Here is an 18,888-nt window from a genome sequence, read left to right as displayed (position 1 = left end):
CGATATTCATGGACGCTGCATCGTAATCATTACGCATCCATATACACATAAGCAGTAACTCGATGAATTTCATAAATTATACTCAATGTCAACTGTCTTGCGATTACCTAGTTGTAATTCAAAAAGTAAACAAAACGTACGTATAAACACTACGAACATTGTTACACATTCTTCGCTCAAAAATATTTCCCACGTACTGTCGCGAGAAATTTAGATGATACAAGAAAAAGAAAACGAAAAAAAATTACTTAAATCTAAGAACAGGCAAACATTGCATACCTACTTCCGTTAGATCTGTTCCGTATCTGTGTCTCATCTGTTACGCAAGCGTAACACGAATACGACACGAGTATATTCAGCATTTATCCGTACGTATAAATGCTTAACAATTTCATCGAAAATATGACAAAATTCTCCGTACATTTAGTTTCAACAAAATTATTACAATCGTTTTATGACTTGTTGGAGCTGTATCTATTCGAATAATGTGATGCGATCACCAGTTTTTCAGTGAGATTTTTTTTTAATTTTGATAAAGGATTGCTTTTTTGTTTTAAAAACATGTAAAACGGCACAAGTATACATTTTAGACTGGTGTAATCTCATTCATCTGGTAATTGGAAAATTTTGTCACGTATGAAACGTTTCGCGACAACGGAAACAAATCTTATAGATAGAGTACGTAGACACATTACTGCAAACTGCCAATAGTAACGACGCAACGAGGAGACAAGCAACCGCGCGTAAACATATTCGTCCACGTACGATAGGTACGCGTGCACACAAAACGACCAAGCAAGCGGCCGGGCAGGCAAGCAGGCAAGCAAGCAAGCAGGCAGCAGGCGGGCAAGCAAGCAAGCATGGAAGGCATGACGGAAAAAGCAGAATGACAGTTGGTAATTATAACGAGGAACGGATTCCGTGGGGCAAGTCTGGTGAACCCCGTAGAAGTAACGAAGTCCGCGCCGTGGCGCGCCACCACGTGCCCGACCAGATAGCTGGTTCGCTGACTGCGTGTTGGCTCGGTCGCCACGCGCTGTAGCATCATAGATGATGGCGTCCCACGATATAATTTTCAATCTACTAGAAATACGAGACTTGGTCCAAAAACTATACATGAAACGAATTGAAATCGTGGAATTTCGGACACCATCGAATATTACAAATGCAAGGATTGTTCAATCAATTTGCACTTACCGACGCGATGGTCCATAGCGATGAAATCAAAGTAAGCGTTATATACGCGCGGTGTAGTAATATCCTCGTGGATCAAATAAGTACGTTTACTCGATACTTGGTCAACTGTCAAACAGAAAAGAACTTGTTAAAGGGACTAAAAAAATATACTGTCCGACCGCGATTAAAAATCACCCGGCACGTGTGGCAATCAAACGACTCAAACGAACTAATTGCTTTTTTCGTTCAAAACAAATGTAAAAATGATACGAAATTGAATCGACAGTACGTGCTACAGAATCTTATACGAACAGGATGGAAGAATTGCACGATCACGAAATTTGCAACGTTCGCGGTAAAGAAACTAACCAATTCGATTTTTACTGTTTACGATGTTCAGATGTATGGTCGATGAATGAACAGCTACACTAAAAGATACAACACTGTGTCCACATCGTTCGTTGTATAGTTATCACACGGTGAGACTTCGCGGCTTCTTTTCCTTGTCGCGTTTTCTTCGCAGACTCAGTGATCTGTCGTTCGACAACTCACCGGCGTGTCTCCCCGAAGTTTTCCTGTGTTTCGTTCACTCGCGCTGTGTTTTTCCACCCAAATTGCTTCCCGTTATAACTAATTTCTCGATATTTATGACAGATAAACACTACGAATGCGGCGGGTTCTCGTGTCGTGTGCGCCAGCGTCAGTAAGATTGACAGTCGGCGCTGATGACAGACAGGTGCGCCCGCCTTCCGGCCTAACAAGTCGGCAACCTACCGTCGTGCTAGCGTATCTTTTTCTGTCGCTAGCATACTCGTCTGCCCGCCAAGCCACTTCCTACGGTATACTATTCTCTCCTCCATTTAACATACTACTCCTGCCATCTACCGCTGTTTGTTTTAATTGCACTTTCCATTCGTACTTATAGAGAATTACATTAAAGAACCAGAAAAGCTACAAATTTTTTTACATAAATTCAACTTTAACGCGTAACGACGAAATTCAGGGACAAGGAAAAAAAATAAAAGAGACAAATGTGTTTCGTTTTGCTGTCTTGCTTCGTATTACATTTCCTAACCATACATTTTAATGTCATTCGTGTCAATAATATTTGACAGATGTATGTAACAACCTACATTACGCTTTGCCGTTTTTGCAAATTTATTTAACTTACAAGACGTATTATACTATGGACTGTTTTACATTTAGAGATAAATTTTGAATGAATAATTTAAAGCAGATCCAAGCGATCAATTGGCATATAATCTCTTTCTCCTTTCTTCATTTGCTCCCTGCGTACTGCTTGTATCATTTGTATTCGTTTTTGTCGTTTTGTACGATACAAGCATTCCTTTAAATCAAGGACCAGCAGATTGCATTTTTCCTCTCCCTTCTTAAATCCATAAGCTTCCACGCAATCTGCAAGTCGTAACTCAAAATTTTTGCAGACTGGATGAGTTTGTGCATTGTACGCAGCATTCAAGTCATTGAAGATACGATTTCTCAAAGGGTTTATTGTGCAATAGGTTGTCATTCTGAAAAGTATAAATTGACAATCTTAATAAAAGTATAATAAGACAAGTAAACACTAAACACATGAAAGATTATATAGGAATATATTAAACATTCAATCAATCTAATCTTACATAAAGTGGTTATTTGGTTTCGAAGAAACGGCACAATCCCTTCTCAACGAAAGTTATGTAACACTGTATACCAATATACACTACTGTACACCACTGTACACCACTGTACACTACTGATATCAGATGCTGTCAGATGCTGGATTATCATAGCATATACATATAATAGACTGTGCGGTCTTATGGTAGGGATGAAGAGAGATCGAAGGTCAGAAGTAGCGCTGGAGTAGCTCCGCTCTTGCTCCCACATCGTAGAGGGAGGGGAGAAAGCAACTAGAGGGCGATGAGGAGACGGAATCTGCACGCATGAAATTCTCCAATAACCGTAGGAGAATCCCCCACCAACAGCCCCATTAGAAAGAAAGAAAAGCTACTCCAGTTATTGTCCTCTCTCTCTAGTGCTAACTTCATCCTTACCATAAGACCGTGCAGTCTATTCTACATGTCTATGAGAATCATTATAAAAAATATAGAAAAAACCACGCAATTTGCGATTAAATATATTCTCTGTATAATCTTTTTATATGGAATAGTAAATGTGACCACAAATACATGTGGCACAATCTACGACGAAAATGTTCAAGCTGCAATGCTATAATGCAATCGGTATTCTGATCTTCTCATTATATAATATCTAAATGGCGCTACATCAAAGACATAGAAGATTGTCAGTTATGTTTACTACTCATTTCTCTCGCAATAAAATACATCGCTTTTACCCTCAAACGTTCAAACGCGTAAATTTGGTTCCTTGTTCGAGTACAGAAATAAATGTTAATTAAACCGAAGGTGGTTCTCTCATGTAAATGTGGCATAAGTTTTTTGTAGTAAGTGGTGGGGCCTCTTCCTCGACGCTGTTTTTCTTCCAATGGAAGCCGAGTTTGCTATTGAGTTATCATGGTATACCCTGGCTGTACCTTCGCGAACAAATTGACTTCCACTAGGGGAAAAAAGTGACATAGGGAAAGGACCTCCTATCGCTGGGTAAATTTAATTCAAGTACGGAAATAAATGTTAAATTAAATGTTAATTTGACATAAATTTCAACAATTCCGGAGACCAAGTGATAGAAGGCCTTTCTCCTACACTGCTTTTTCCCCTAGCGGAAACCGAATTTGCTCGCGAGGGTATATTACCTATTTATCGACGATCAATGATGTATATGGACTATCAGAGATGTCTCTTCATTCGATGACCAGAGAGGAATCGAGGAAGGAAAAAAGGTCAGGAAGGAAGGGTTTAGGTCGAGACGAAACGGATGTGGTCCGTTGTGACGTCTGACTATCGAAATAATTGTATATCCCTCTTTAAAGTGTTCTCAGAATAGGAGTTGTTGCATAAACATCGCATGTTTTTATGCGCGATTCCTCGTCGAAGCATCGTTGGATTGACAACAGCATATTCACCCTTGCAAAACAATGGCGACTTTCCATAAGAAGCACCTTCATTCATCCAATGTAACTATAAACGCCGTATTTTTCGATCTGGACAACACTCTCATCGAGACTAGGAAAGGCGACAATCAAGCATGTCGAAAGGTATGCTAATATATTTACAGTAATATCATGTATTAAAACGGTCAGTATTGCCGAGGATACTAGAAATATGCGCGTGATGTGTTCTTCCCGTAAGGTGCGCGAAATCAGTCTTCGGTTCGATATCAGAAAAACGTAAAAGCTCGCACTCGTGTCGACAATAATTGATTTAATTATTTCGTCTACATTTTGCTTATCGTTTTTCCTATATTTTAAAAAAGTTTTGTACTGGTTATGTTCCCATATACTCTCTCATTTCCATTTGGACATCGACGACACATGAGAAGTACATACCAGTACCTAAAATTGGTGCTTGTCGGTAATGTTGGGTACGTCATGAAAAAGGTATGGGGGCTTCAGAAGCCCTCCTATCGACAGTGACACAAAAATATAGTACATGATCGGTCTATCTTATACCTCGTCTGTGGTTTGGATATGAAGTTCGTCCGAAAATAGAAGCCTCTGTGTAACACGAGCCGGCTCCCTGATATAGAGCTTTCTCTCGGGCGGTTATTTTTAACCGACCCTACTGGTACTGTCCAGACGCTCGATGCAACGTAGAAAAAGCGAACAAGCACGTTACTGAAGGTTTTCACGATCTTAAGATACCAGTTCAAGCGTACTGTGTGCATTTACACTTAAAACATTCGCGTACTGTGTGTGCGTTATATTAGGGAAAGGTTATATTATGCTCGTATCGTACTGAAAAAACTAACAATTGCAAAATCATTTTTTTCGTCAAACATTAATATAAACAGTCTGTAGTAGTATTCCTCTTGTAATGAACAGTATGGTCTAATTAACCAGTGGTACATATTACACATTTGTAATAAAAGTAAGGTACCGCACAACGTCATTAACCTTACATTGGCAGTAATCCATTGGATGGTAATGTACTCATGTTTGTGGAATAACGTTCGTGGTGGTATAACTTTATTTTTGTCCTGCTAAGTGAGTGTGTCAAAGGGCAAGGCTAGTTTCAAGGGGTTTGCTCTGGGAGTACTGCCAGTTGGCTTTTAGCTGTGTCATGTGAAAGATGCAATCCTTGGTGATATCTTGTTGAACACCTCATAAATAATTATCCGTCTAACCAAGAACCTGTGAACCAAAAAGCTTTGTTTGAATTATTGTTACTACAAACGAAAAGCAAGTTTTCGAAAATATTTTACAAACATAAAATAGAGACATTTAATAACATACATTGTAACAAATAAATCGTAACAATGAGCATCCCAGAGAGTGTGAAGAAGTGTGCAGCTATATTAAAATCTGTGGAAAATGATTCAGAAAAATTCGCTGCCTTATTTATGGTTACAAAATTGGTGGATAACAAGAATTGTACACCGGAGGATAAAAAGATATTATTTGAAGCCATTGGGTCAAAATTTCTAAAAAAGTTATTATCCACTCAAACAGTTCCTGTGGATTGTCCTCCACAAGTTTACAAGTCAGTAGCACTGTCTATACTTTCGGCATTTTGTGGAGAACCAGAACTAGCTTCTCATTCTGATATGATTGCTCATGTCCCAGCATTGCTTGAAATTGTGTCCCAAGTTGACGAAGATGCAGCTGATGACATGTTAATTATTGTTAGTGAGGCTTTTGCTTGCTTACAAAGTATTGCACAATATCCACCAGGGCAAAAAGCTTTAATTGAACAAAAAGCAATATCAAAAATGTGTGACATTTACTCAGAAAAGAGTTTTCAAACAGATCAAGCGTTAAATATTTTAGTTATGTTAGTTGGAAGATCTGGTTCAGATGCTTGGGATGCAACAGACAATGCACCCTTTCATGCTATCATAAATAAAATTGCATTAGACTTTGAAACTGATCACACAGAGAGAAAATTTGAATTGTGCACAATTTTACAAGCTTTATTGATGTCCTGTAGAAGGGACGTCATTTTTGAAACTTCTAAAGAGGAATCTTGGCCGTTTAGTATTCATAAAGCTCTATCAGATATTCTTGGATCAAAAATTGGTAAATGTCAACGTGATCCAGCATTGAAGCTTGCTTCTGTGATGATGGACCTATTGGGGGCTGAATGGACATTGTCGGATAAAGAAAAACCAAAAGTATTTTTCTTATTATTAATTCAATTAGCATCCATAGAAGTTAGAATGCAATTAGAAGGCAAACAACTCAAAACTGTTATGGCGAATGTTGATTTGATCACATCTTGCTTTATTATACTTGAAATTTCCCTTACCTACATTATTACTGACCAACTAGACTTGGAGGAGAAAGAAAAGCAGTCTCTGTACACGGCACTAAAAGGAGCATTTGCTGCAATTATAGGCCTACTCACAGCAGTCTCTAAAATGAAAGACTTAACAGATATTAAAGAAAGAGTATTTATCTGTGCTGTGGTAAGAGTATTGGCAGCTTGGTTAGCCCAAGAAACAAAAGCTATGCGTCCTCAAGTTTATGCAGTATTGCCTTACATTCTAACAGTAGCCAATGATACCTTTTATGCTTATCGAAACAGAAAATTGGCAGAGAAAGCTAAAACAAATTCTAAACCAAAATCCGATGAAGGAACATCATCTGGAGAACCAGTTGTTCATGATCCTTTAAGCGAAGTTGATGTATTGAGATTGTTATTACCAGCTTTGTGTTATTTGGCTGTTGAGGAGGATGCTAGAAAGATTTTACTTAAATATAAACAGGAAGAAGTTTTATTTGAATGTTTATCTTATCATTGGACAATCATTCATTATAAAAAACCACCAGTCCCAAGGTCAGAAAGATTGAAGGCATTAAAAGAAGCAGAAAAAGGAGAAGATTTGGAGCTCTATGCTTCAGAAGCAATGAAAGATTCAAGAACAGCTATGGTTTCTGTTTGTAATGTTCTAATGAACATTACTGTCTTAGAACCAAAGCTAGTGGAAGAGTCGCCAACATTTGTTTCGTTATTGAAATTTATTTTTAATAATCTCCCAGAACTTAAACAAATCCCAGAAAATTTGGTTCTGCATGGGCATTTAGCAGTTTTAGGATTATTATTGTTGAAACAGCAGGCAAAACGTGTAAAGAAAAATGATTTTTCCATATGTCGGTATATTCAAGCTACAATAAGATTCTTGTGGGATGCATACATAATTGATGAGAGTAATGATCCAACAGAACTTGTTGTTTCTATTCTATATAAAGAACGATGGATGGAACTTATGGAGCTGTGGTTTCTTGGAATGCAAACAATGGCTGGAGTTTTAAAAGTAGTACCTTGGCTTTCACAGTTTACCCTTGAATCAGGGTGGGCTGAAGAAATTATTGAAATTCTTAAGAAAGTAAAAATAGGAAGCCTTCAACCAAATGTTAAGTCTGCCTTCGAAGACCTTTTGTGTCATTTAGTTAAAGCAGATCAAAATGTTTCTTCTGTCCTGAAGAAATGTGGAGCTTTAACTGTTTGTAGAAATCATCGTATGATGGAACTTGGGAAACATCTTTTTGGAGATTAAAAGTAGTGTGAAGACAGAAGTACAATTTGTGTTTTAATAAAAAATACCAAATTCATTTACATGATTTCATGCTATTCAATATTTTTTTCGAATTCAAGTGTATTTATAGATACATTTCTTGATAATTCTATTTTGCCGAACGTATATATGTTTTCTAGTAATGTCTTCTATTTACAATTTTATGAAACTGTACACAGTAAGAATCCAAATATAAATTTAGGTGGCAATCATATCTAGAAATAGTTTCCTGGCAAGCAAATGACTTAATGAATATCTGTATGGATCAAATAGTTTGTAATGCTTTACATATTGAAATATATTTAAATTCTAAATATTTTTACATTTTGTATTAAAATATAAAATGATAGGCTACTAAAAATTTTTACAAACTAGATTTGTATTTACAGTTGCTGTACTTTCAGAATGTATATACTTAAAATAAATGTTCATGTATATTGAAATGTTTTGTAACATAACAAATTGTTTTCTTATTAAATTAAATTGTTTTGTAAAGTATTTTCTCTTTTAAATTATTATCCCTCCAGTATTAAAGAATTCAATGATTGCAGCAAATGAAATTGTTGAAGCGTGTCAAAATTATATTTAATATTAGTATATTCAATTTATGACATAGGATCTGCAGTAATAAATATAATTGTTAACATCCTAGAATCTTTGACTAAGGCTTTTATGGTTGGAGTACTATAAGTTTGTTGTTGGCACAACTGATTTTGTTGTGATTACAGCAACGACCGCGGGTGCCACTTCGAGTGTCCACTAATCGGCTCCACTATTTCAATGAATCAATGCATTTTCTAGGTAATCATCAAAAAATGAATTAAGTGACCTAAACTCCTAACTGATCGTTTATATCCTCTTTTCCCAAAACTGTAGTTAAGTCATTAAACTCCACATTCAATATTTGTTCTTTTTATCATTAAGTACCACATCTTTCTGATTGATTTTATTAACACAACTCAGTTTTCCAATCATTTAGATTCATTACTGTACACTGTATTGAATGTGTTAGAAAGTGCCCTGACAATGTGATTTACTCATTGGATGCTTGGCGTACAAGTTTATGGAGTAAAGTGCTCGGAGAAAAATACTCATACTTAGCTCAAAGAATTTATGAACGATGGTTGTGTCTACGATATTATTATTTAGCACTGTCATCAGATGTAATTTCCATGCTAAAACAGTTGAGGATAAAATACTTCCTAGGTTTGATTACAAATGGCCCTTCAAATGCACAATGGGAAAAGATACGCAAACTTTCATTAGAACAGTACTTTCATGTTATCTTGGTATCTGGAGATTTACCATGTGAAAAGCCGGAAAGAGAAATATTTAAAAAAGCATGTCGATTTTTAAACATTAAACCAGAAAAATGCTTAATGGTTGGCGATAAATTGGAAACTGATATTCTAGGTACTTTATTTTTATTAAATAGCCTTTGTTCCCAGGGATATTGAAGATTTTAAAACTACAATTTATGTCGGGAGAAATTTCACTTAGTTAAAGAATGTATTATTTTCACACAGGTGGGATAAAAGCTGGCTTCGGAGGTACAGTTTGGATTCCAATCTCGGATAAACCACGTTTGCTAAAAGAAGATCCCCAACCAGATTTTACTATATGCCATATAACAGATCTTTTAAATGTTTTAAATAGAGGTCCTGGTGCTCCAGAACTTGAAGATACTTCTTCAAACGCATCAGATGGTAGCTGATGTGGAAACAAAGAAATTTATTTCTTAATTTTTCATAAAATATCATAGTTATTAGGAATGAAATTTTTTGTTACAAAACCTTTTTCGTTTCACTGATAACATCGAAACGATTCCTCGCAACTAAGTACTATTGTTTATTATAGTCAACTATAATAACATAATTTATTACGTACGGTTATGAAAACAATTCAGACACATTTTTTTTTTTAGAAAATGTCTGCTTATTTTGGTATTAAGTAGAAAGAAGTAGAAGTATGGACTGCTAGATAACAAATGATTAGTAATATTATATATAAAGAAAAGGGGCAATATCAATTTTGACATATTTTGTTCTTCTTTTTTTTATGTTTTGCTACCAAGACAACCAGTTGAAGTTTTTAATTTTTGCTATTATTTATGTAAAATTATAATTTCAATTTTATAGGGACAAGTAAGAATTTTTTCTTTGTCCTTTCTTCAGTACTTGTTACTTAATTCAGTATATAATACTTTTTTTGTTTCCTTTTTTTTTTACATGTAGCGTATATAAAATAATTACGGGTTTGAGTCACAAATATGTATGATAACTATTTATAGGTGAAAAAAAGTACAACTTACGTACAAAGTGTATAAACACATTTGGATCTATATAGAAATAAGGAAAGGATGATGTACGGTTAACGAAAGATAACTGTTTCAGTTTTATATAAAATATGTAATTTTATGTAATATATGATCCGTGCACTAAACATAATAGCGTCTGTACATTGTCTGAAGCGATTGTATTATTGAAAACGTGTAAATATACGTTTGTAATTATAATATATACGTTTAATATATAGATGGTATATATTGTATAAATAGATCACGTATGTATTATAATTATCCGTGTGTATCTACAGTATGTATTTTTTCACTACATATTTTGTCTTTGTCGATACTGTAATGTACAAACACGATAAAAATATGACGATGTAAAAACAATGAAAAGACTTATTTCTATTAATAAAGAGGTATAATGAATAAAGTTAATAATTTCATAAATTAACATGTGTAGTAGGCTGCCCACGAAACTCAAACTTTTAATCAAATACTTTTTTATGAGCTTTAATTATTTTTAATGATTTTATATTACGCAACTAATATGTTTTAAATTCGGACGACTGTATCGCCTTGCAGTATCAGATCATGTGTCGTAAAACTTTATTCCCGTTCTTCAACGTTGTGTGAATCGATGTATTCTGTTAAACTTGGTTGAGGCGTATTATTTGCACTATTAGTTATATCGTCATCGCTCGATCGTTTTGTTCTCGACGGTATCTGAAAGATACCAAAGGCAATAAAATTGTTTTACTAATGAAGAATAATTACGATAAAAATGAAAACTATTTCTTGCCAATATTTCAATTAACGTACTGAAGTCGTGTGAATTATATCTTTGCTTTTGATAGAAAGTTTTTTATAAATCTGTTGAGCTTGTACAGGACCGATATTAGATTCTATCAACGATGTAAGTACATCTCTCTCGGTTAGAACTAGTTCCGGATTTGCATCAACTAATACAACCGATTTAATGCTACTATGTCTGCAGCGTCGTTTTCCAGTTTGGATTGATTTTAACTTGTCTACGACTTCATTTTCGTTTAAATTTTTCGGTGGTGTCGGCGGTCGAGGTTTTTCATGATTATATAATCGTTGATTCAGAACAAGATCATCGAATTCCTCGTCATCTGAGTCCTCAGACATATTTAAAGCGAGTTTCAATTGATAGATTTCATACATCATTTTATTCTGTTCGGGGATAGGTAATACGTTACTTTGACATTATATTCGATCAAATTTCAAATTGGATAATAAAAATTCAAGTGTAATTCGGACCATATTCAGAAATTCTTTATTTCTTTCCAAGTGTTTCTTAAACACATCTCGCAACTGTTCATCTGTATACAAACCGCTGTGTAGTATTTCCCGGGTAATTTCATACACAAAATTGATATATTTCGCTTCATCCTCTTTTACGTGTGATTTCTGATTGCACGTCACGTCTGTGGATACTTGATCGATTTCGAAACTCTCGTTGCGTCTTGGCGAATTTACCGCCATCGAGGAACGATCGATTTCTTGCATTTGAAAGTCGGAAACGGTTTTGTAAAGCATTGAATCTTTCTCGTACCTACATTGTCAGGTATTTTTGAGTTTAGATAACCAGGTAAGGGGCATATACCTGTATTAATTAAGATTCAATGAACTCGAAAAATATTTATCGGAAAAATTTTTATTCACCTGTGTTGCGACATGTCTTGATGCTTAAACGTGGTATTCGTCGTTTGTTGATTTATTTCACCATCGTTAGATGTAAACGTTTCTATTTTATTCACTTTAAATGCCGACGATCTCGCAGAAATTATATCATTGTGCAGTTTTGACTGTGAACAAATCACATCGTAATCATAACAGTCAGGAAAATATTGTTGGTCCTCACAGTGGTATAGATATCTTGGGTCGTAAATCATTCGTAGAACATCCTATTTATTAATTAAAATACTCATTACACCTTGTACCGTAATTGTTTAACGTTCCCAAAGACAAAAAAACCTGTATTCTTTTTTTCAAAATCAACTTCAGGTTTTGCCTAAGTCCTTTTTAATAATAATAAAGAAAGTGATATTAATCCTAAGTTTACTTTAGAAATTGTGCAGCAATATGTTTAATAGAATACTTAGTTAGATACATTGAAATAAAATTTGTATTGAATTTGGTTGCAAGATGTTGCATGAGTAATTTACCACTGGATGATGCAGAGTATCGTATGCTAATCGATTGATTACGTCATTCCTAATCCCTGTTTTCGTAAATCGTGGTTTGCAATTGACTTGTTTGCAAAATTGTTTTCCTTTGCTTGTATAGTTTTTGTTTCTTGCGTCGATAGCAGATTTCGCCAGTAAAACGCGTCGTAAGTGTGAACTCATCGAATTGTATGCCGTCAATTGCTCGAAATAGTTTTGCCCACTATGATTATACGCTGAATTGAAAATTTTAATACTGGTTATTATTAATTTACTGATTTTTCTATGGTACTTAAAATATAAAATAGTGAAAGAATGCTATCACATCATTCATACCAGTACTTTTGAGATTAGTTTCACTCCTATTGCATTTCGTCATAATGGCAGATTGTTTCACTATTTACAATTGCAATATTTTTACTTTATTTCATACTAGATCTAAGTATATGGAACTGAAAACTATTATTGTATACACTTAAAATTTTGAGCAGTAATCACTTATAGGTTTTGTCTTAAATCTGTCTGACAACCATATATACCTTGCGTTACAGTGAATATATGCATCCCCTGAAAATTGTTTTACTATCTGTTGCTAAGCAACACACACGAGTTATGCATTTTATGAATAAAAAATCTTGTCACAAAAAATGTATAGATTTGTAAAACTATTCTACTTAGCAGAAATGTTTATTTTATACTGACGTGTATATGTATAAATGATCGATCTACATCATAGGATTCTGTATATTGATTTTGCATAACATTAAGTCCGTATAACTATCACCTTCAGTTAATTAGTAAATAATAATAATGTTTAATAGTTAATAATTATTGTAATTAATAATAATAACATTGTACATACATACGTACATATAAATATTTCATATCATTTACACTCGGTAATTAAATTTACATATTAAATTTTTTTAGTTTTAATACTGTTTGCATTTTGCTTAAGACAGTATATAAGTACCTATATTTATATAGTTTGCATGTATAGATTATAATTCTGCAATGTATTCGTTTTTATACGTATTTAATATGTACCTTTAATAAAAATATATGATCGGTGGAATGATACCATTAAAAGATTACATCGTCTGTTTTAGGTAACGCGTTCTAATGAGGTTTATCAATTTTTTAACAACTGTTGTGGGTTTGCTTAATCTAAATGATTCAGGGGTGATACGATGGTCAAAAATGTTGGTGATATAACCTAAATCGACATATGCAATAAGTTGTAGATAGTGAAACGTTATGTAGGTAAAAAACATTCCATTAAAATGAATTATGTTTATGAGGAGCTGACCATTAAAGATGTAGCAAACTGGATTGCTTCTGGAGCAATTATATTTGGTGGAATTATTCCATATGTACCTCAGTATAGAGAAATTAAAAAAAGAGAAGATGCTGAAGGATTTTCTCTTTATGTATGCCTTGCACTCTTAATAGCTAATACATTACGTATTTTCTTTTGGTTTGTATCTTTGTTTCAAACAGAGTGCTGTTTCTATTATTGATAGTAATAATATAACTGACTCATTTATATTTTTTATAGGTTTGGGAAGCATTATGAAGTGCCCCTTTTAATGCAAAGTATCTTCATGATCATTACTATGTTTATCATGATTAAACTTTGCATTAGTGTACAAAACAGGAACCAAATAATAAAAGCCAGAGAACGTGTATTTGCTGGTAAGTTCTTTTAATTACAGGACCAATAAAAGGTTTTGATTTCTAATTTTTCTTTCACCCAATTATTTCTAATCTGTTTATTCAACATAAATTAATATCCTTTTGTATTTATGGACTATTTTAAAAACTTAATTTAAATAGATTTAGACGCAAATTTTTTTTGGAAATGGACAGACTTTCAATCATATTTGGACTTCATGCTGTTATTTGCTGCACTAGTAGGAGTTCTAACATATCTCTTAGTAGATATACCAATATTTGTTGAAACTATGGGATTGCTTGCAGTATTAACAGAAGCTATGCTAGGAGTACCACAATTTCTTAGAAATTTTTTAAATAAATCGACTAGTGGCATGAGGTATGTACATATTAATTTTAGTAATAAGAAATAGTTAATTGAATAATTGTGCTTATTAATATTCTACTTTCATTCTAGTATAATCATGGTGGCCATGTGGACATTAGGTGATGCATTTAAAACATGTTATTTCATTATAAGAGAAGCTCCCATTCAATTTGAAGTCTGTGGTACTCTTCAAGTTATAATTGACATTGCAATTTTAGCACAAGTATACATTTACCAAAATAATACAGGTGTACATACACGAGTTCCAGTGAGAGCTGACTAAGCATGAAACTTCATATCCATTAATATTCTTTGTACAGTTTCTATTAACTAAGACATTTTATCTATATTATTCAACAATATTTATTTTTCTTTACATACATTTATACAGAACATAACGGAAATGCACAATCTATTACAAATGATTGAATAATAATGTATCAAAATATTTTTCAATTTTACGTGGAAGATAAATGTAAAACATATTTTTTTAATTATATTAAACTTTCTATACATTTTAATTGTACAATATGTGTATAAACTTTTCTAAATAAAATTTTTTAATACTACAGGTAGAACTTTACATAAGAAATAAATAGTATTTTATTGTTTTGTAATTCGATATATACTTTCTATTCCAACATAAATATTCTTGTACATTTGTATTACAATTTTTATATAATTCTGACTAAATAACTGAAATGAATAATAAATGCGAATCGACATAATAATAACTGCAAGTTGCTGCGAGTGGAGACGGAAGGAAGTAGATGTGTACCAATGTGTACCAATCTGTACCCTCGCGAGTAAACTCGGCTTCTACTAGGGGAAAAAGTGACGTCCAGGGCCCCTACCACTTGGTAAATTAATTTTAAGTATTGAAACAAATGTTAAACCGAATGTTAATTTGTCATAAATTTCAGTAATTCCTAATACCAAATGGTAGGAGCCTGGTAGGAGCCCTTTCCCCTACGACTAATAATTAGACATTTACATTCAGGTTCATGTGTATTATTTGAGAACACATGTCAAATCATCGCCAGAGACTAAAACCAACTAAAACGTAGGAACTTTAAGATCTAAGCTATGTATCTATCTTTTTGTAACCTCTTTACATCGATTGGCTGCTATTCCCAGTATTTGAGTTACAGATTCTTTGAACGTCTTTAGAGAAATATACTGAAATCAATTTTCATGTTGTATTAGAATTTGCAAACTTTCAATAAAAGTGGTAATCTTAACGTAACGATTCGCATTTATTATTTATTTCAGCTACCTAGTCAGAAGATTTTGAACAGTATTTTAAATTATATCGTCTACGATCACAGGTACTGATTTGCATTTACTGCTAATGAAAATATTGACATTGCACTTTATTTACAATCAAACATTTATTTCACTGTACGCAGTAAGTGTGTATATAAATACATACTATTTATGTACTTTCCGCATATGCAATTGTGTCTTGTTCGTAGTTTGTTAGAACTAGTTCTAATAAAGTTAATTTAAATAAGATCGATTCGTCTTACTGCTCTGAATATTTCTATAACAATTAAGTTTAATAACTTTCTTTTATCGAAAGATTTTAAACGTTGTAATGGGAGAGAGTCATCGGAAAGATTGGAGGCCTTTTATTTATGGAGGTTTAGCTTCAATTATTGCCGAATTAGGTATCTACTATTAAATTATATACGACAGAATACTTCATGGTAATTTTATTTATTGTGTTCATAAAATCTCTACTTGTTAGGCACTTTTCCTTTGGACACAACAAAGACTCGTTTGCAAATTCAAGGACAGAAATTAGATAAAAGACACGCTCATTTGAAATATTCTGGTATGACAGATGCTCTTGTACAAATATCAAAACAAGAAGGGTTTAAAGCTTTGTACTCTGGGTAAGTGTGTTTTAAGAATCATGAAGGTTTGTTTAACATTAAATATAATATAATTTTATTAAACAGTATCAGTTCAGCTATTCTAAGACAAGCTACTTATGGAACTATAAAATTTGGCACCTATTATTCATTGAAACAAACAGCCATGGATAAATGGGAAACAGATGACTTGGTTGTTATAAATGTTGTTTGTGCTGCATTAGCAGGAGCTATTTCAAGTGCCATAGCTAATCCTACTGATGTAGTAAAAGTTCGTATGCAAGTAACTGGTGGCGATTCAAATTTGTCATTATTTGGTTGTTTTCAAGATGTATATAAACATGAAGGTATACGTGGTTTATGGAGGGTATGTACAACATTTAGATTAAGTGTTTGCCAAGAACATATGTTGTATTAATATTTTTCTGTGTAGGGTGTAGGACCCACTGCTCAAAGGGCAGCAATTATAGCTGCTGTAGAATTACCTATATATGACTATAGTAAAAATAAACTTATGGCTTTCCTGGAAGACAGTGTTACTAATCATTTTCTGTAAGTAAATTGTACTAACATATGGTAAAATGAATTCCATGATACTTTGCATGTATATTATAAATATACAAACTAGTAGTGGTACTGTTGATACTAATTTATAAATTGTGCTGAAAATTTTCTGTTTTACAATATATATAAATCTAAACTACATGCAAATTCATGTTATAATTTTTAAAATTAACTATTGATTAACCCTTATCCGGGCTGTTTGCATCTCATAATATATTCAGTGTTAGACTATTATTATATTGTTGCCTTGATAAGGCAGGCATCGTTTCATATACTTTTTCCACCGTATGTGATGTCATATGAGTATATCTAACTACGAAACCAAATTTAAACATCATTTTACTATGTTCTCAACAACAATGAGTTATTTATTGTTTATTTATGTTTCCTAGAAGGCTGCAATATTTTATGCAGAAATATTTAGCCCAGAAATAGTACTTAATTTCATTAGTGCTGTGTTGGTGATACATTTTCTTGAAAAGGAAGTAATATTTTTCTAAAGATGAAAAATTTTATTTCTAGGTTCTTTCACACTGTCGTGTACATGGGCACATGCAGTATATGGACATTGAGATGACCACAGAGAAACAAAATGGAAGTCACGTTTGACATTCTCGTTTTATATAACAATGATTAAAATTGTTATCCAGATAACTAAATATCTCTAATTACTTCATGAACATTGCTTGGTTAGCATTTGTCCATTAAACTAACTTTCATTTTTTTTTTTACTGTATCTCTTTTGCTTAATGCGTTTTAAAATTTTTCTTTGGAGGACGAATGAAATATTCCATATGAACTTTTCTTATAGTGTCTCAGACATCACAATATGCATTTTAATAGGTAATGCTTGGATAAGGGTTGCCTTAACTTATTGCAATAGAGTAGAATTAAAAACCAGGAAAAATAATTTATAATTTACAGTTAAATGTACAACAATAACTTTAAGGTTTACAATTACATTTCTACATGTATGCATACATAAATGTGTATATGTATATTTCAGGTCTAGTTTTATAGCTAGTATGGGAAGTGCAGTAGCTTCTACCCCTATAGACGTTGTCCGTGTAAGTATATTTTACACTTTATTTATTTGAATCTTTTAAATAGACAATAATATAACTGTAGACGCGGTTGATGAATCAAAGAAGAGTACGTACCACAGGTGGAGTATTACCGCCTCATATCTATAATGGAAGCGTTGATTGTTTCGTTCAGGTAAGTTTGTACATTTTGAACGGATGCTTTATGTATTCTTAACAATTTAGTATACAAATTATTTATTCCTGTAGACCTTTAAAAATGAAGGATTCTTGGCATTATACAAAGGTTTTGTACCTACTTGGTTTAGAATGGGACCATGGAATATTATATTTTTTATAACTTATGAACAACTGAAACAATTGGATCATTCGCATTTGTCGCTAAATAAAATGTTAAAATATACAAAGGAATAGAAATTAGTGGAAGGTATGGACAAACTAAGAGAAGTACAAGTGTGCGTGTGTAGATGTGAGAAAATATTGGAAAGAACAGTAGAAAATAATTTAAGTCTTCGTTATGTTTTACTTGTATGAACGTTACAATATTTATAGTTAGACGTATGAAAAGAATTACAAAAAAAGAATGTGTACAAAAAGTAAATAGAACTATCTCCTCAATGGTGATAGAGAATCACTGATGAAAGTAAATTGAAAACATAAACGTACTTGATAAAAGAGCACAGTTATATATTCTTCTTAGTATGTTGGAAGTTTAATAGTACTAGTCAGCATTTAAATCTCTGATGATGAAAACAGTGAATGTACAGCGTATTTGCACTTCATATTTCACATATATACGTGTCTAGATTACTTTTAGGCAATACTAATCTTGTATTACTTGTGTTTAGATTTTATTTCTCATAATACATCTGAGAATGAAATCTAAAGATGTATCCAAAGAATACGTAACAATATATGTATTGCAGTGTATGTGTGATTCAATATATGTAAGTATACTGCAAAACAACATTTATGGAAAAATACATATTTTACACCAAAATGTAGTGTACTAAAATGGAATATGTTCGATGAAAAATTTTCTTTATTAAAT

The 18,888-nt window shown here is 33.1% G+C and overlaps 5 protein-coding genes across 6 annotated transcripts; 4 read left to right on the top strand and 1 right to left on the bottom strand.

Annotated features, from left to right (window-relative positions):
- The first annotated feature begins 5,574 nt into the window (after nt 1–5,574).
- On the top strand, nt 5,575–7,872 carry LOC107194758 (neurochondrin homolog). Its single transcript, XM_015584449.1, has one exon. The coding sequence runs from the start codon at nt 5,575–5,577 to the stop codon at nt 7,813–7,815; it is 2,241 nt and encodes a 746-aa protein (XP_015439935.1). The 3' UTR covers nt 7,816–7,872.
- Nucleotides 7,873–9,005: 1,133 nt separating this feature from the next.
- LOC107194581 (N-acylneuraminate-9-phosphatase) lies at nt 9,006–9,547 on the top strand. The gene is made up of 2 exons (XM_015584221.1): nt 9,006–9,246; nt 9,360–9,547. The coding sequence occupies exons 1-2, from the start codon at nt 9,006–9,008 to the stop codon at nt 9,545–9,547; spliced, it is 429 nt and encodes a 142-aa protein (XP_015439707.1).
- A 1,182-nt stretch (nt 9,548–10,729) lies between these two features.
- Nucleotides 10,730–12,691, bottom strand: LOC107194580. The gene is made up of 6 exons (XM_015584220.1): nt 12,649–12,691; nt 12,313–12,548; nt 11,810–12,051; nt 11,405–11,699; nt 10,943–11,317; nt 10,730–10,846 (listed from the first exon to the last, which is right to left on the bottom strand). The coding sequence occupies exons 1-6, from the start codon at nt 12,689–12,691 to the stop codon at nt 10,730–10,732; spliced, it is 1,308 nt and encodes a 435-aa protein (XP_015439706.1).
- Nucleotides 11,719–14,741, top strand: LOC107194822 (PQ-loop repeat-containing protein 1). 2 transcript variants are annotated; one of them, XM_015584526.1, is made up of 5 exons: nt 11,719–11,735; nt 13,422–13,789; nt 13,871–14,007; nt 14,149–14,365; nt 14,444–14,741. In XM_015584526.1, the coding sequence occupies exons 2-5, from the start codon at nt 13,596–13,598 to the stop codon at nt 14,634–14,636; spliced, it is 741 nt and encodes a 246-aa protein (XP_015440012.1). In that variant the 5' UTR covers nt 11,719–11,735; nt 13,422–13,595; the 3' UTR covers nt 14,637–14,741. The 2 variants fall into 2 exon arrangements, with proteins under 2 accessions (XP_015440012.1, XP_015440011.1); XM_015584525.1 differs by lacking the exon at nt 11,719–11,735 and having other exon boundaries at nt 13,337–13,789.
- A 1,164-nt stretch (nt 14,742–15,905) lies between these two features.
- LOC107194578 (kidney mitochondrial carrier protein 1) lies at nt 15,906–18,251 on the top strand. The gene is made up of 7 exons (XM_015584219.1): nt 15,906–16,023; nt 16,104–16,251; nt 16,318–16,597; nt 16,664–16,782; nt 17,801–17,861; nt 17,923–18,012; nt 18,087–18,251. Exons 1-7 carry the CDS (start codon nt 15,951–15,953, stop codon nt 18,249–18,251), a joined length of 936 nt encoding a protein of 311 aa, XP_015439705.1. The 5' UTR covers nt 15,906–15,950.
- The last annotated feature ends 637 nt before the right edge of the window (nt 18,252–18,888 follow it).

Source organism: Dufourea novaeangliae, unplaced genomic scaffold (assembly GCF_001272555.1).
Source record: "Dufourea novaeangliae isolate 0120121106 unplaced genomic scaffold, ASM127255v1 scaffold8, whole genome shotgun sequence".
NCBI lineage: Eukaryota > Metazoa > Arthropoda > Insecta > Hymenoptera > Halictidae > Dufourea > Dufourea novaeangliae.
Note: the sequence above shows the minus strand (reverse complement) of the source record. Positions and strands in the feature narration are given on the sequence as shown.

What these genes read in the sequence shown, in the direction of transcription:
- LOC107194758 (XM_015584449.1), top strand. Translation starts at nt 5,575, where the DNA reads ATGAGCATCCCAGAGAGTGTGAAGAAGTGTGCAGCTATATTAAAATCT.
- LOC107194581 (XM_015584221.1), top strand. Translation starts at nt 9,006, where the DNA reads ATGCTAAAACAGTTGAGGATAAAATACTTCCTAGGTTTGATTACAAAT. An exon ending in ATTGGAAACTGATATTCTAG is followed by an intron (nt 9,247 to 9,359) that starts GTACTTTATTTT and finishes ATTTTCACACAG; the next exon opens with GTGGGATAAAAGCTGGCTTC.
- LOC107194580 (XM_015584220.1), bottom strand. Translation starts at nt 12,691, where the DNA reads ATGACGAAATGCAATAGGAGTGAAACTAATCTCAAAAGTACTG. An exon ending in ATAAAGAATTTCTGAATATG is followed by an intron (nt 11,318 to 11,404) that starts GTCCGAATTACA and finishes ATCCCCGAACAG; the next exon opens with AATAAAATGATGTATGAAAT. An exon ending in ATATAATTCACACGACTTCA is followed by an intron (nt 10,847 to 10,942) that starts GTACGTTAATTG and finishes GGTATCTTTCAG; the next exon opens with ATACCGTCGAGAACAAAACG.
- LOC107194822 (XM_015584526.1), top strand. Translation starts at nt 13,596, where the DNA reads ATGAATTATGTTTATGAGGAGCTGACCATTAAAGATGTAGCAAACTGG. An exon ending in ACATTACGTATTTTCTTTTG is followed by an intron (nt 13,790 to 13,870) that starts GTTTGTATCTTT and finishes TATTTTTTATAG; the next exon opens with GTTTGGGAAGCATTATGAAG. An exon ending in AAATCGACTAGTGGCATGAG is followed by an intron (nt 14,366 to 14,443) that starts GTATGTACATAT and finishes CTTTCATTCTAG; the next exon opens with TATAATCATGGTGGCCATGT.
- LOC107194578 (XM_015584219.1), top strand. Translation starts at nt 15,951, where the DNA reads ATGGGAGAGAGTCATCGGAAAGATTGGAGGCCTTTTATTTATGGAGGT. An exon ending in AGTGTTACTAATCATTTTCT is followed by an intron (nt 16,783 to 17,800) that starts GTAAGTAAATTG and finishes TGTATATTTCAG; the next exon opens with GTCTAGTTTTATAGCTAGTA. An exon ending in GCGTTGATTGTTTCGTTCAG is followed by an intron (nt 18,013 to 18,086) that starts GTAAGTTTGTAC and finishes TTATTCCTGTAG; the next exon opens with ACCTTTAAAAATGAAGGATT.